We start from the raw sequence: 16,585 nt of genomic DNA on the forward strand, positions 1-16,585 counted from the left end.
TTGTGGTCACAGATCGGACAACCAGACAGCAACGTTGGCTTTTTCTCTCTTTCGCTCCCCGCCCCCCTTCCCACCAAAGGATATAAAAACACACTTTGCATTGAATTTACATACCATCGACAGAAATTAGAAGCATAATTTAAGGAATATAAAGTATATCCTCAGCAAAAAAAGATCAAGTTGTCTTTGTTTTTGGATGGGGAAGAAGTGGAGAGAGAAATCTCTCTGCTGTATAACGAGGTTTTGTTGTGTAAGGTGGCACTGCTCGGGATTTTAACATTACAAAGATCTTGACGGTCATTTAAAGGGAGAGGGAGGGGGAGGGGGCGGGGGTGAGAAGTCAGGACTAAGAATGGAGCAGTTAAGGGCGGAATGTCTAAAGCAGGTCAGGTTGGGAGATGTGCGTCCGGTTTGGGTGACTATTTTTCTTTAAGGATGTATTTTAAAATAACGAGGGGCGCTCCAATCAGCGTGGTCTCAGCCACTGATGCATGAACTCGGCTCACTCAACAACCGCTGGAACAATGAGGAGGAATTTATCAAGTTTCCCGACCGAATGCTCTACCTTTTGGAAGGAGGGGGAAACAAAAAACTGACGGCCAACTTCCTCCTTACCTTTTATGAGAGTGATCCGAGCCCGAGGCCTGTGGCCGAAATGACGGGTGGGCAGCCGATGTTCAAGAGAGGGCTTTTAAAACAAATACGGCTTCCTTTAGCGAAAAAAAATCTGTGTATAGGGGAGGGGGAATAATCCAAGTGGAGGGAAACAGGGAGAAAGGAAATTTAGAAAAAGTGTCAGGAGCCCACGGTCTGAATCATTTGATTCCGAAACCGAGCTCAATTTCTCCTCAGACACGCTCGGCTGTTTAATTCGCCTCCCGCCGCCGGCGCAAGGATCGCGCCGAGTCAGCAGCACTAAGTGCACGCTGCCGCGCACGCGCGGGCTGAGCAGTAGCGGGAGATGTGCCGCGCGCGCCCCGGGCACGGGAGAGAGGGGAGCGCGCGGCGACCGGTAACGGCCGGGAGAGCACGTGAGCTGGTCTGGAGCGGGAGGTGACGCCTGCATTCGTACCAACTTGAAGACTCAGCTGGTCTACTGCCTCATCCTGTGATTTTAAATGTTGTTTTTAAAAAATGAGACCGTCTTCCTCCAAGACAGAAAGGCGACGTTCCTGAACCAGCCAGGGCTATAACATGTCGTGGACTTTAGTATGATTCAGAAAGGGGTCGATGCCAGAAAACAAACGCTTTATTATTATTGATCTCTTTTGCAGTCCCTTTACAAGCAAATCTTGTTCTCCCTAAGTTAACTCGGTGGAGATATGAGATATTAAAGAACGGAGGTGAGCCTTTTCTTAGCCGTTAATTGTGTGTAATAAATGCAGTACCTGGTTTCTGGGTTAAAATTCTCCGACGCCTGTGGTCACTGACTTTGACCCACGAGTTTGAAATGCATGTATATAAAGAAAAGTTATACGAAAGTTTTTCTTAATCTAACTTGTTGGGCGAAACATAAACGGAGTTAACACCTTTACCCTGGCCCACGTCCAAATAAATCTTCAACATAAGGAAACCCCGCAATTAAACAACCTTGGGCAAGTGAGTTCGATGTCTCTTGCAGACATTGAGGGCATTTTTATTACATTTTCTTCCAAGCTTTTGGTTTGCAGAGTGGAATGCACTAATTCCAAGTGTCAGACACTAACAGAAGGAGAACAAAAAGTGCTAAAGTTCACGCTGCCAGACAGTTTTTATGGAGAGAGTGATTGATGAGAAGGCCTTTCTGTCAGATCGATCACGCACAACTGGATTTCATCACCGCAACCGTCTCGGAGGCGGCTGTAGTGAGGGTGAGGGCTCCATTTGGAACGTGCTCTTAATAAGATCTGGAAAAGGTGTATTTTGTACTTGTGGAGTTTCATGCTGAAATGTCAAGAGAATACGGGACAGTGTGTGCTTAAGGGTGCTCCCAGCCACGCAAGAAGGAAGTATCACTTGCAGCTGAGATGCTATCAACTCAGTGAAATGTGGTCTATATAAAACTTGCTTTTCTTGTAGTTTAAGGATCTGTCCACAGCCAAATGCTGCAGGCTAATACCTTACAAGATCGTCTTCTGAGGGACGCGGAGAAGCACAGTGGCTTCATCGGAAAAGGTTTTGTAGCTGCTGTACAACGAGGGACCAGAACCCTGGACTTTCACTCATGGAATGTATGTAAATGGAAAAATTGATCTCCTCTTGACAATAACTGCAAAAATATGAAGGCAAATTGACTTTTGTTTCCTGTATTGTGAAGAGTGATATACATTTACAAATGTTAGAAATAAAGTATGTTTAAAACCCTGCAAATTTTAGGAATGTTTAAAAACTTGAGAAAGTTAATGTATCGTTTTTTTGTCTACCTTTCATTGGAATGAGGGGACTAGATGAATGTAAGATAAATTAGTGTGAAAGTCTATTAAAGGCAGAAAATATTAAATTGCAAAAGGTGTTAGTAGTGAATGGGATGTAGAAATATGATGGGGGCCAGTGGAGATATAAATGTTAAAAGTAGAATAATTTTGAGATTGTTCCACAAATGCATATGGAGCAATTGAGGAAGACTGATAAACAAATAGAAGGTCCAGGTTGTGTGTGCACTAAATGGAGATGGCCCCATTAACTACTGGCAATCTGTATTTCCTTTCCCTATTATAGAGAATGTGGAATAAATATAGAACTCCCTTGAAAAATTGGTCCCTAGATGCTGATAAGGAGATCAGGTATTGTTTTGTCTGTGATATGGGGAAGCTGTTGTGGAAGGAAAAGGACATTGGTGATGACTTAAGGATGGCATGACAGGACAGTAGTAATATTAAGAATACTGAAAGCAGAGAATAAGGTTAAACATTTGAAAATGATATACTAGAGATGCAGGAAATGGTGATAAATGTGGAGGCTGCCTAGGTGGAGATAATTATACAAGTATTCTATTTGTGCTTGCTGAGGGAGGATATGAAAGCAGAAGTTTGGTTTTCTGCAGCACGGCCAAAATTATCATTGGGTGGCACAGTGGCACAGCTGTTGCCTCTCAATTCCAACAACTCAGGTTCAATACTGGCACCCTTTGCTGTCTGTAGGAAGATTTCCCATTTCCCTGTAACCATGTAGTTTCGTACAGAATACTATGGTTTCCTTTTGTGTCCCAAAAATTGTACATATTGATACTGTAAATTGCCTTTAGTGTGGGGGAGAATTGATAGGAATATAGGGGAAATAAATTTCAGTGAAACTTTCTGGGGAGTGGGATTGCTGGTATAGATGAATAATGGCCTCCATTTGTATCGTAGGTAATATGTAAATAACATAAATGACATACTGCAGAAATGGAATGGAGTTCTGAAAGGAAGCAGGGTAGGAGAATTGTGAGGTTGCTGCACATATGGTAGTAGAAATTGTTGAACATCTGTACCAAAAATTGATTTCAATTTTACCATGCTTCCTGATGTCATATCCACGAAATGCAATAGGGAAGTTTAACCAGTTGCACACAACACCTTTTGGAATTTGATTGCTTAGCTCATGTTTGAACGAAAACTCTGGAGCCATGGGATCTTGGCAAAACCCAATATGAGCATTGGTATGATGAAGTTAACAGTAATTTCTATTGGATAGTGTTATTGATGACATCCTCTGTCACTTTTACCATTGGAATTTCTCTCATGGGGCAATAGCCAGAATGAACATGTCCCGCTTTTTGTGAGACACAGCTATCTCTGCTGCCTGTATTTGTTGGTACAAAATGTACTTGGTCTCAGTCTATTGCATGAAGAGTAACCAGTTCTCTTAATTTCACATGGAGTGAATCAAGTTAGTTGAAGACTGGCTTAAGAGATGGCAGGGGTCAAGAGGAAGGTGAGACGTTTCACTGGGCATGGCTGGTCGAAGGTGGATGCAAACTGGACAAACATTTTTAGGTCTGGAGATGTTCTTTAATCCTCCTGTTAGCTACTTAAAACCACTACAATTCATGGATGAATGTGGACTACAGATCTTTGATCAGATCAGTTGCACATTTAGCTGCATCTATGCTATTTAGAAAACACATTGTCCTGCATGGCTTTATGAAATTGACAGCTCACATTTAAGTGCAGATTGAGCAATTCTTGGTGAGTCCTGTACTCTGATTTGAAGCAGCTCTTTCCCCAATCTTAATTATAGTAAAAGTGATTGTGGTGAAATACAGTGCTGTTGATCATTCACACTGCCTTGAGGGTGTTTATTTTTGAGTGCTTGATCTTTTCTGTGCTTATCCCATTTAGTTTACTTCAGGCAGCAATCATATGTAAAAGAGTAATGAAAGGGAACAGATTTCCTGTGAAAAACCTAATGGATATTTTTGAATAATTTGATAGTTTCAAAATCACCATGGTGGGAACTCAGAACTTGTAAAGGTAGTATGCCATTCAGTAAGATGTAAACAAAATGGAATGTATGATCATGTCCTCTACTAATTCGTTAAAATCCTGCTATCATGGACAGATTTATATGCATAGCTTGGTGGTGGTACTACCAAGACACTTGGTGATGAACACTGAAATATCCACTGGAGTTTCGTAAACACAAAATAATCTGCAGATGCTGGGGTCAAAGCAACACTCACAACACGCTGGAGGAGCTCAACAGGTCGGGCAGCATCTGTGGAAACGATCAGTCGACGTTTCGGGCTGGAACCCTTCATCAGGACTAGGATCCACTAGAGTTTATTGTAACTCCCCACAACTCTTTTTAAAAGTGCAGGAGCACTGTTTTATCAGCTGAGAATGGGGGGAGAATGACTGCAGTACTTTTGCTGACCTTTATTTAAACTAATCCTGTGAGTCCTGGTGAACTGCAGGAATTTGGAGGACAATACTGTATTATCACCTTGGGTGGATCTGACCTGCCAACTGAGTAGCATGTGTTCTTGGATTTGAATTTTAGCTGTAAAACTTGCATTGTGCTTTTGCTTAGGTCGTTTGAGAAGGACATTGCAAGGTGGAATTTTTTTTGGTTGTATCGTAAACTATACTGTCCATTTTTATTCGTGTTCTTTTCTGTTTCATTCACTTCATTTAATGGTATTAAATTCACTCCATGTCAAGAGGGCAGCTGAGAATTTCATGTATAGACAAATCTGTTTAGAATGGCACATTTCTTTCTTTCAAGGAAAGAAATGAACCAGGTTGTCATTTTAAACAATATTTGCCAAATTAATTACCTTGACTTCAAATGTGCAATTATATTTGAATTTGTGCCTTGATTATTATTCCAGTAACTTAAGTACGATAGGTCCATGTCCTTTGATGAAGATTTGGAAATTATATAAAGATCTTTTATCTATTTCATAATTCATTGTAATAGAAAATAAATCTCATGAAAGGTGTTGTTTTATATCTGAAATTAATGGATTCTGAGTTTTAATACTGCTGTACTTTTGGATACTAGGTTCTGAATTGAGTGGAAAAATCACCATCTCTCACAATTTGTATTTTGAGTGCTGCTTCCTTTTTGGTGTTTTCTCATTGTAATTTGAGAAACCATTGAAAATACAAGTTTAAAAAAATGTTTTAAAGTTCCTTAATTTTATTAAGAGTGCAATTACAATATGTTCATTATCTTTCACAAAAATAGACAAACCTTCAGTGGTCTGCATTTGCAATTTATTGGGGAACAGAAACTAACATATGAAATGCGTTTTCCTACCTACCTTGTAATAATAATATACATGCATGAATTTTGATAAGTTGAATGAATAGATTAATTTTTAAGAGTGAATTCTGTTTGAAAGGATTTAGACGTGAACTTCAAGCTGTTGCATTTCCATTGCTTTATTTCATTTCTCTCTATTTATGGGGTTGATTCAAGACTTAACTTTCATCAAAACAGTATTTCCATTGTTTTCTGTTTTAAGGTCCGTTTGCTGAATTGTGTTCAAGATTTCTGGTGAGGCAAGAACTGTCAAACATTTGATCCATGTTGGAGTGCCAATGGGTCCGATCTTATTGAGAGGGACAGCAAGAGAAATGGATAATCACTCAATAAATGTTTGGGACAAGAATCTATTTGAAACAGTGCTGCACAGTGTGTGGTATTTGATCAGCTGACAGTTACACATAAAACTTGACATGAAACTGCATTGTTGTCAAAGGAGATAAATTTCAGTTGCATACACTGCTTATTGTGTGCTAACACACAAGGCAAAGTTTTTTAGAATTTGACATTTAAGATGAGAACAAAGGTAGTCATGAGGGGGTGGGAGGAGGGAAAAAGGATAATTTTGTGCAAGGTTACAATGTTATGGTGTATAGACAAATGTACAACCATCTTCATTTGTAAAATTCTTAATTTTTGAAGGTGATTGCTAATCTGGTCTGATGCTGGGTTGTTTCCATACCAGATGGAGATGCAGCTTGTTAGGGTTCTCTCAGTGATGCTCCAGTAAAATTCAGTTAAGATGGGGTGGAGCCTCACTTCAATCTCCTTAGGAAGTGAAGGCACTTCTGTGCCGCCTTATTCAGGGCAGTGATGTTGAGGGACCAGGTGATGTTAGCCGTGATGTGAACTCCCGGTGACTTGTTTTACTTAACTGTCTCTGCAGAAGAGCCATGTATAAATCTAACAACCATAATAGAATCAATGAAAGACTGCATCAAGGGGGCAGACAACCAATTGTTCAAAAAGACCATAAACTGTGCAAGTACAAACAGAAATAAATAAACAATAAGTGTCAAGAACATGAGATGAAGAGTCCTTGAAAGTAAGTCCATAGGATGTGGGAACAGATCAGTGATGGGGCAAGTAAAGTTATCCCCTCTGGTTCAAGAGCCTGGTGGATGAGGGGTAAATAACTGTTTCTTACCTGGTGATGTGAATCCTGAGGCTCTTGTACCAGCTTCCTGATGGCAGAAGCGAGAAGAGCACATGACCTAGGTGGTGTGGGTCCCTAATGATGGATGCTGCATTCCTGCGACAGCACTCCGTGTATATTTTTCTGTGCATGTGTCTGATAGTAAATCCTGGGAAGCTTCCGTAAGGGACTAGAAGGTAGTAGGATTGAAAAAATTACCAGCTGCTGTTGGCATTTCAGAGTTTATCTGCCAAGCTGTTTATGTCATTGAAAACCAATAGAAAGGGGATAATGATTTTCCTGTTTACATTTCCTCCCTTTCCAAACTCTTTTTTCGTTAGCATTGTAAAAATTGTGTGACTAGCTTTTTTTGGTTTAGAGACCAGGTTGAAATCGTAATTCTCATTTACTCAATACTGATACAGTTTGGCTTTTCAATCGTCAATATGTATTCATTCCTACCCATAGCTCTGAGAAATATACTCTATTTAAATGAAGCACATTGAAAAATACATTTCCAAAAAAGAATTTTGCATTTAGCAAAGAAATGGTTGACTCAATTATAAAATGTAAAATGTATTTCATTTAAAGCTGTACTCATATACTATGTGATAAAAGCTTAAAGCTCAGTTGAAAAGCTATTTTTAGAGTTTTTATTTATTGGACTCTGGAAAGGATTTGTATTAACTCTTGTAGCAATCTGGCTGTTGTGAAAATTACTTTTTTGAAGGATGAATGAATTGAAGTTTGACATCCAGCACTTCTAAAGCTTGACTGGAAGCAGTGAAACAAAACTGGGAACATTTGGATCATAAGCTCTTGAGCGGATACAGGTTGAGTGCCCCTTATCCAAAATGCTTGGGGCCAGAAGTGTTTTGGATTTGGAATATATAATGTGATAACTTGGGATCAATATCATTCCCGACTCTGAATTTGTTTGCGGCTGGTAAGCAATCTTGGTCTTACACTTGTTCATCCTAAAAATGTTCAGTGGTTGTCTCTCGGGTCCAAGGAAGACTAAACATTGTGCAGTCATCTGTGGATATACATGTGGCTTAGAAGGCTGAAGCGCACATGCAGTGGTAGGTTGGACATGGAATGACGGTTGTTAGAACAGCTGCATACACAGCTTTGTGGCGTTGGTCTCATGCTGCTGCAAGGCGCTGATTTCGGTCATCCTCAAAGTCAGATGCAGCTTTTCTATTCGGCGCGCCATGCAGCCCTGTCGGCTGTGGACACCTCAAGTTGTCAAGGCTGGAAGTCTGCCCATTTGATGTACGATTTCAGATTGTCTTTGAATTTTTTTTGGGGTGGCCCTGGTTGCGACTGCCATGCTCAAGTTCACCATAGAGCAGCTGCCTGGGGATTCTTGTTTCACCCATGCGGATTACATGGTCAGTCCAGTGTAGCTGGGCCTGGAGGATCCTTGCCTCAATGCTTGTGCTGTTGGCTCTGTCAAGGACTTCCTGGTTGGTGATTCAGTCCTGCCATCGAATCCTCATGATTGACCGCAGAGAGCGCATGTGAAACTGCTCCAGCTGTTTGATGTGCCTGCAGTACAGGGTCCAGGTTTCACAGCCGTACAGGAGAGAGGTGAGGACCACAGCCTTGTACACCTTGAGCTTGGTTGAAAGCTGAATGTCCTTGGGCTCTAGAACTTTGGCACGGAGTTTCCCAAGTGCCTGGCTGGCTTTCTGGATCCTTGCTATGATCTCTTTGTCAAGGGATCCATCACTGGAGATGGTGCTTCCTAGATACTTGAAGCTCTCCACATTCATCAGAATAGTACCGTCGATGGTAATGCATGGCTGAGGAGGGTGACTGTTTGGTGCAGGTGGTAGGAGAACTTCTGTCTTACCGAGGCTGATTGTCAGGCCGAACAGCTTTGAGGCTGCGGAGAACTTGTCGACAATCGTCTGCAGGTGGTTCTCCTGGTGGGCCATAAGGGCACAGTCATCAGCAAACAGGGCTTCAGTGATGAGCCTCCTCAACGTTTTGGTCTTTGCAGCAAGGCGTATCAGGTCAAAAATTAATCTGTCTAGGCGATATCTTATGTAAATACCCAGGTTTAGGTCCTTAACAGCATGCTTCAGCATTTGGGTGAAGAAGAGGTTGAAGAGCACTGGTGCTAGAACGCACCTTTGCTTCACACCATTTGAGATGTTGAATGTCTCAGATGGGGAACCATCTGAGAACACTTCTCCTGTCATGCTATTGTGGAGCAGGCAAATGAGCGTAGTGAATTTCTGCGGGCAGCCAAGCTTTCTGAGGATCCACAGCGCATTTCTGTTGACTGTGTCAAATGCCTTCGTCAGATCAATGAAGACAGAGTATAATGTCATGTTCTGTTCCAGGCACTTCTCCTGTATCTGTCTCACTGCGAAGATCATGTTAACAGTGCTACGTTCGAGACGAAAGCCGCATTGCGACTCAAGAAGATTCTTTTCTGACACTGTTAGAATCAGTCTGTTGAGGATGATGCGGGCAAGGATTTTTCCGGCAATGGGAAGTAGTGAGATGCCCCTGTAGTTCCCGCAGTCGGTCCTTGAACCTTTATTTTTGTAGAGGGCGATTATCGTTGCGTCTCTGAGGTCAGGAGGCATCTCCTGTTCTTCCCAAATGCTAGTCAGGGTGCTGTGGAAAGCCTCAAGTGATTCCTTGCTGAGTGCCTTATACAGTTCAGCAGGTCAGTATGGTATATAATATGTACTTAACAGTAAATATTACATACCATAAATATAACACAAGCACCACAGCAGCATCAGGAGATTGCCTGAATTAGCTGTTGAACAACAACAACAAACAACGGTAGGCTTTCAGCCTCCACCTACAATGCCATGTTTTGATCAACAGGTTACAGTACACTATATTTGTATTTTACTATTTTTTAGGTTTTATGTAAGGTATAAAAACAGCATCATAGACTTGTTCTGATGTTAGATTTTCTTCAGCAGCAATCATTGCAAACTTATCAATGAATTTCTTTGCTGCTTTGTGATCAGCAGACACTTTATTCTTAAAAAAAATTAAAATCTTAAAAATTTTAATGCCGTGCCTTAAATTTCTGGAACCAGCCAGAATTACCTTCAATTTTCAGTTCATCGTGGTAAATCTTTGCTTATTCACAATCAGCATACTGTTAAGTGGCATATGTTCGCTCTGCTGATATATTTATTTTTTCAATACCCAATCAAGATCTTTATTATTTGCTTTATGCAGTGTTTTTCTATTTTTCATTAATTTCTGCTCATTACATTTGTGAGGTCATTTCTCAAAGCTGTCTGTGGTGCAGAGACCTGCACATCACCTGTAAATGTTCCCAGCACCTTGTGGAATTTTCCATTTATGTTGTCATAAAAATCTAAGGTTTTCAAATAAGGGGTACTCAACCTGTACTAGCTGCCTTTGCCAAGACTGTAAAGGTCAAGTTGTGTTCACATGGTCAGTTATTTAGAGATAGTGCTGTCTTCCAAGCCTATGTAATCTCTAACTTATTGTGTATTCCACAGCATAATTAGAAATTTGGTCAACTGATGAGCGGTTTAGACATTTTTTCCTACAACCTTATTTTTAACCTAACAGGTAGCAAAGTAATTTCCATTCAAGCAGTTAATTACTTTCAATTTTAGTTTTGGTGAAAATAAAAAATTCAGTCTTTTTTATGTTTAATTGTTGTATACAGCACTTTGGATGTCAAAGCTATTATTAAGGCTAAAAAGGTCCTTGTAACTAATCCCTGTTGGATGTTGTAACTTTGCCATAAGTCATTTCTGTTAGGTTTCCAGTCATGTTTGGTGAAGAGAACAAACAAATTACGAGGAAACTCCAGGCCAGGTTTTTGTTTCCTAGTTAATGTCAAATGATAAATAACACACTGTTGTTTGTCCGCATTAAGGTACCTGCTGCACTCACTGACCTTTAGTGAATTCATCTCTCATATATCCATTTTTATTTTTAATTTATTTCCAAATATCTTTTGCTTCACTCACTTAGCTCTATAATGCCCCTAATCTTGCCCCTGATGTATTTTCCTTTGGTTTAATTTCAAATATTTTGGAGAATACTTTAATGAAACTCCTTGGATCAATGAAGTGTAATTTGATTATAAATTTTTACCCAGAGAACTGGGGTTGGGAATGGTTGGTGGGTGGTAAACTAGATTGCCTGCTCCAGGAGTAACAATTGCACACGTGTTTTTAAGGAAAATCAAAACAACTTTGTAGTTTCTGGGATCCTGAAATAAAAACATGTTCTGATGGAGAGATCAGTTGCCCTGAAATATTCTTTTTTTTTTGTCTCTCTGCAGATGTTAGTTGACCTTCTAAAGGTTTTCAGCACTGACTATTATTTCAGTTAGTTAGGAATATGTAATGAATCCATTTGCCAGGTTTATTATATAACTTAGTTTATCTCATCTTTTGCTGCATACGATCGTTCACTTAATTGTCTTGTGTTGCTGACTCCTCTCTTCTATCTTCAGAGCTGTTTCCTTGCTTTTTTTTTTGTACCCATTTTTTCTTTTCTCCCTCAGATGGGCAATGATTGTAATGCATTGTATGGCAGAAATTAATTTACTTCTGAATACTTAAATCTTTGAAGTTGAAAAGACTGCTGGAAAAAGAGACTAAAGATGCTTTCTTGTTTCTCTTCTCAGTCAGCAGTTAAGTGAAATGTACTTCACTAGACTAGCTCTTTCTTCCATGATGCCCTAAATGTGTCCAACCACTTTCCCCTTTGATTGCCCACTAACATCCTTTGGTCTCCCATTCCTTTACACTATCACAAACCTAATCTTAAAACCTCCAACTACACCTACGCAGTTCCACTTCATCACAATACCGAAAAGTCTATTATTCTTTTATTTCCTCCTTCCTTTTATCTCATTTAGTCTCACACACTGGTTCCATCCCCAGTGAAAGCAGTGAGACAGTGTTTAATTGTCATATTATTCTGTTCTTCCTGTTTAACTTAAAATGCCTTGTTTGCTATTAAAATTTAACCATCCTTTTCAGAAAAGTAATACATGGAAAGAAACAGTCTCTGTCATAGAAAACAAAAGATAACATCTGCATAGAACATTTCGGCATAGTCCAGGCCCTTTAGCTCACGATGTTGTGCTGACCTTTTAACCTACTCTAAGATCAGCTTAACCCTTCCTTTCTATGTTGCACTTCATTTCTACCACCACCCCTGGCAGGGCATTCAATGTATACTCACTACTTTGTGTTTAGTGGGGGGGAAGCCTACACTAGCATTTCTCCACCCCCCCACCTATACAGTCACCTTAAAATCATGCCCTCTCGTATAAGCCATTTCCATCCTGGGAAAAGGTATCTGGCTGTCCACCCTCTTATCACCTTTTATACCTCTATCAAGTCTCCTCTCTTCTCCCTTTGCTCCAAAGAGAAAAGCCCTAGCTCGATCAATCTATCCCCATAAGACATGCTGTCTAATCCAGGCAGCATCCTGCTAAATCCACTGCTCTAGTTTCATCAATGTGCTTTGTTACATCCTCAAAGAATTCAGTCAGCTCTGGAGGCATGACCTGCCACTCTCAAAGTCACGCTGATTATCCCTAATCAGAATATGCTTCTTCAAATGCTCATAAATCCTGTTTCTTAAAATCTTCTCCAATAATTTGCCCATTAAGACTTTGGACTATGTTGTCTCTGAAACATATAAATTAAGAGCTATATTAAGAAAGGACCCCAACAATAATATCGTAAACAACAGGAATTCTGCAGATGCTGGAAATTCAAGCAACATTCAAGCAATAATATCGTAACATTGTTTTATTTTTCTATCCTCTTTGCTTTTCCTTAAAGAAGATTCCATAATTCTCTGTGTCATCGTGATTGAGAAATTGAGATGTTATCAAATCAGCTTTGATGATATTGAATGTTAGTACAGACTTGAGGGGTCAATGTCCACGTCCTCCTGCTCCTATTAGCTTTATTGTGAAAACATTACTCACCTCTCCTCAGAAATGTAGTTAAAATAAATATTTGAATCTCCAAGTTTGACATGATAGTGATGCTTTTATAATTCTGGAATACTGTTTCTGTATTTTGATTCATAATCTTGCCAAGAATATGAAATATTATAGTTTGCAGATTAGCACCATGGGTAATTTTGGCCCGGACCATCCCAAAAAAAAGCTGCTAGCTGCTTTTAAAAGTGACTGCTTCAACTTCCATGTAGATGTTATACTCTTCATAGGATATTGTGGTGGAGCACAAATTTTCATATTTTCCTGTCAGATACATTGGGAAATCTACATGCAGAGCCTGCATTAGATAAGACATTTTACCCATTCAGAAACTCCATTTCCCAAAGGTGTGCTGGCTGGTTAATTGGTTAGTGAAACTCCCCATAGTGTGGGTGAATGGGAAGTGAATTAGAGGTGAAGGTGGTGTCAGGATGTAAGAAGAGAAACAGGATTACTGTACATAGGGGCTGGATTGTTTGTGGGGATGTGATGGACTGAAGGACCATTTTCTGAGCTCTTTCTGTGATAGTGGAATGGCTGCTAGAGGAGGAAGGCATGTAGTTTGTTTTACTGAGTTGTGTTTTTTAATCTGTTATCTGTGTTTTTATTTACAATAGTATGTTTAAATCTTAGTATTTTCATTTTGCACTGCTCAGAGACTGACGACCCAAATCAGAGCTGCCTTAACCAGGACACCTATTTAAGGAAATAGCAGATAGGTGAATGGTGTCCATGGGTAACAAGCCCCTTTGAGGAAATTTTAGGTCAGGAAAAACAAAAGGTTCCAGATTTTGTTCAAACATTAAACTTGAGAGAGATTTTGTGGTCCTCATAAATTTGGTTTTATTTGGGTATAAGTCTCAAAATAATTTTTAAAAATAAATGCTGATGTGCTTACAAGCAGTGATTTTTTTTTAAACAAAACAGCGGATTTATTTGTACCTGTTTTATGATCTCACCTTTAAATTAAAGATCACTTTTTTCTTGGCATTGTTTCAGCGAGATGTGTTATATATTATATTATGTATTATAGGTGATGAGCCATGATCATGTTTAATGTCAGAACAAGCACAAAGGGCCAAATGACCTGCTACTATTTTTGAAGTTTCTTTTATCACCAAGTTTTCCAAATTTTATTTCCATTTTATTAAAGCAGTCAGTCATCTGTCTTCAAATAATTTGTCCTCCGTATAGCTTGTTTCCAATTTCAAATTTATTAGATTCCTTCTGAAATATTTTTTCACAATTTAAGTGGATTTGCTAAATAATTTATGTGCAAGATTTGTCCGCTCTGATTTATATTAATTCATATTGTTCATGTGCCTGTTAATTGAATCTTGAAGATTTTATTTTCAATTAAGTATTTAAAAAAAGGTTGATATTTGAGATTCAGGACTCTGTCTTTCTGTTGGCTTTTTTAAATAACTACTTGTATTAAATTATTTCTTTACTGTTAGCTGTTGATCTTGGTTTAATAGCATCATTTAATTTTCAGATTATTTATCTATCATTCATTATGGTGCCACGGTAGCATAGCAATTAGTGTGATGCTAATACAGCTCAGGGCATTACAGAATTCAATTCTGGTGCTCTCTGTAAGGAGTTTGTATGTTCTCCCTATGAGTGCGTGGTTTTCCTCTGGCTGCTCCAGTTTCCTCCCACAGTCCAGAAGCATACCGGTTAATAGGTTAATTGGTCACTGTACTTGTCACTTGTCCTCTGATTAGGCAAGTGTTAAATAGGTGGGCTGTTGGGCGATGCAGTTCGTTGTGCCAGAAAGCCTGTTGCATGCTATATCTCAAAATAAATGAATAGATTCATTTGTCTTGATTGATATTGGAAGAGGGCATTCAGACCATTGTGGCCTGCATTGGTTCTTTGAAAGTGGTATCTGACAAGCCTCAGGCTTGATCTTTGCTCCTGTCACGTGAACTAATGAAATCTAGAAAGTGGGACTTACCTGCAAAGGTTTATGTGGAGATTATTGAAAAAGCAATTAATAGCCATGTAGAACGGAACTCTTTGAGTATGTCTACTAGAGTTACATAGATCATAGAAGAGTGCAGCACAAGAACAGGTCCTTTGGGCCACAACATCTGTGATGGCCATGATGTCAAATTTATCCCATCTGCCTCTGTGACCCATCTCCCTCCATTCAACTGTCTGTTCATGTGCCTGTCTGAGTGGTTCTTCAACATGAGATATCCCAAACAACTGCCAGTCTCTGTGTGCCCTGCACACCACATTTAAACTGCCCCTCTTTTACCTTAAAACTATATCCTCTAGTATTTGACATTCCACCCTGGGAAAATCAATGCATCCCACTCTGTTTACCCTATCTTTGCCTCTTGTTGGTATCTCATAAGTGAACCAATATTTTTAAGGGAAATGCTAAAAATCCACTCAAATGTAAATTATTAAGACCATGTCTTAATTCCTGTCTCAATGGCGGAGATTTATTGCGTGCATTTTCAGGGGAGTAAGGAGCTGGAATTTTTTTCTGCTGCATAATTAGTTGACCTTTTAATTTCTTTCTTTCTCTTAAAATACTTCATGCAAGATTCTGTTTCAGAATTAAGGAATAAATACAAAGTGTGTCGTTATTAATTATATTCTAAAATAATGTAGCAGCCTGCCAAGTGCACACACAATTATCATGAAACAGGACTTTGAACTGATATCAACACAATTTTCAATCTAGTGGAATTCCAGTGGGAGATCTTGATGATTACCTTTCCCATGCCAACTCAAATAATATCTCATACTACAATAAGTATGCTGATTTGTACATTAATTCTATACATGGTACACTTGGCTTAAATTCAATTAACTTCAGATATTCATCTTGACTTCTGATCAAATTTTGTCAAATGAGAAAATCAAAAAATGTTTAGGATAGGTCAGGTAGCCAAAGTGGTGACAGGGACATTTCAGATCAATCTTCATCAAAAGTGGTAAGCTGAGAAATTATTTTCACTTGCAGTGGGGGAAAGGTGCAGAGAATAAAGGGAATATATAGTACGCATGTGTGTATAGTATGTGTGATTACTCTGTCCAGGTGACATAATTGCATTTGGTGAAATTTGAAAGGGAATTGACTTTCATGGCTGTTTTTTCTGAAGCAATCAGAAATGGAAGATGAATGTGGGGAAGGAGGGCAGAGAGTGAAAAAGTATCAGAAGTTGCTGGAAATCTGAAGTCAAACTGAGGGGCCTTTTTCGCAATGGCAAGCAGTAATCGGTGGGGTACCCCGCATATCAGTGCTGGAGTCACAGTATCCGTAATGTATGTCTGATTTCAATAAGGAAATTTTGAATTTTGCTGAAGACACTGACTGGGTGTGAAATACGAATTGTGAAAGGGAAGAGTTGCAAAAGGGGTTTCATGATGACCAAGACACATTGAGCATTGGACAGGATAACATAAAATAATGTGAAGTTGTCCACTTCAGTCAGATAAAAAGAAATGTATCAATTGTTAAGTTAAAGTATTGAATGGGCATGGAAGTTAACACTTTATTCCCTGAACTGGAGGAGAATGAGAAGAGATCTGATAGAGGTATACAGAATTATAAAGGGTATAGATGGGATAAATGCAGGCAGGTTTTTTCCACTGAGGTTGAGTGAGATGAGAACTAGTGATCGTAGGTTCAGGCTGAAAGATGAAATACTTAAGGGAAACCAAAGGGGGATCATTCCATTCAAGGTGGTTTGAGTGTCAAACAAGCT

At 39.4% G+C, this 16,585-nt stretch overlaps 1 protein-coding gene across 3 annotated transcripts in view; it reads right to left on the reverse strand.

Moving 5' to 3' along the window:
- The window catches only part of ube2e3 (ubiquitin-conjugating enzyme E2E 3 (UBC4/5 homolog, yeast)), a 160,304-nt gene extending 159,381 nt beyond the window's left edge, over positions 1–923 (reverse strand). Inside the window, exon 1 of one of the 3 annotated variants that reach the window (XM_072261770.1) lies at positions 616–923. Coding sequence is in view for 1 of the 3 variants with exons in the window: in XM_072261768.1 (XP_072117869.1) it covers positions 115–136 (22 nt within the window). In the remaining 2 variants the exon portion in view is untranslated. Of the gene's footprint in view, positions 1–114; positions 436–615 lie in introns of those variants that run through there. The other 2 variants (XM_072261769.1, XM_072261768.1) reach the window with 2 other exon arrangements.
- Positions 924–16,585: the final 15,662 nt, after the last annotated feature.

Source organism: Mobula birostris, chromosome 6, assembly GCF_030028105.1.
Source record: "Mobula birostris isolate sMobBir1 chromosome 6, sMobBir1.hap1, whole genome shotgun sequence".
Classification (NCBI taxonomy): Eukaryota; Metazoa; Chordata; class Chondrichthyes; order Myliobatiformes; family Myliobatidae; genus Mobula; species Mobula birostris.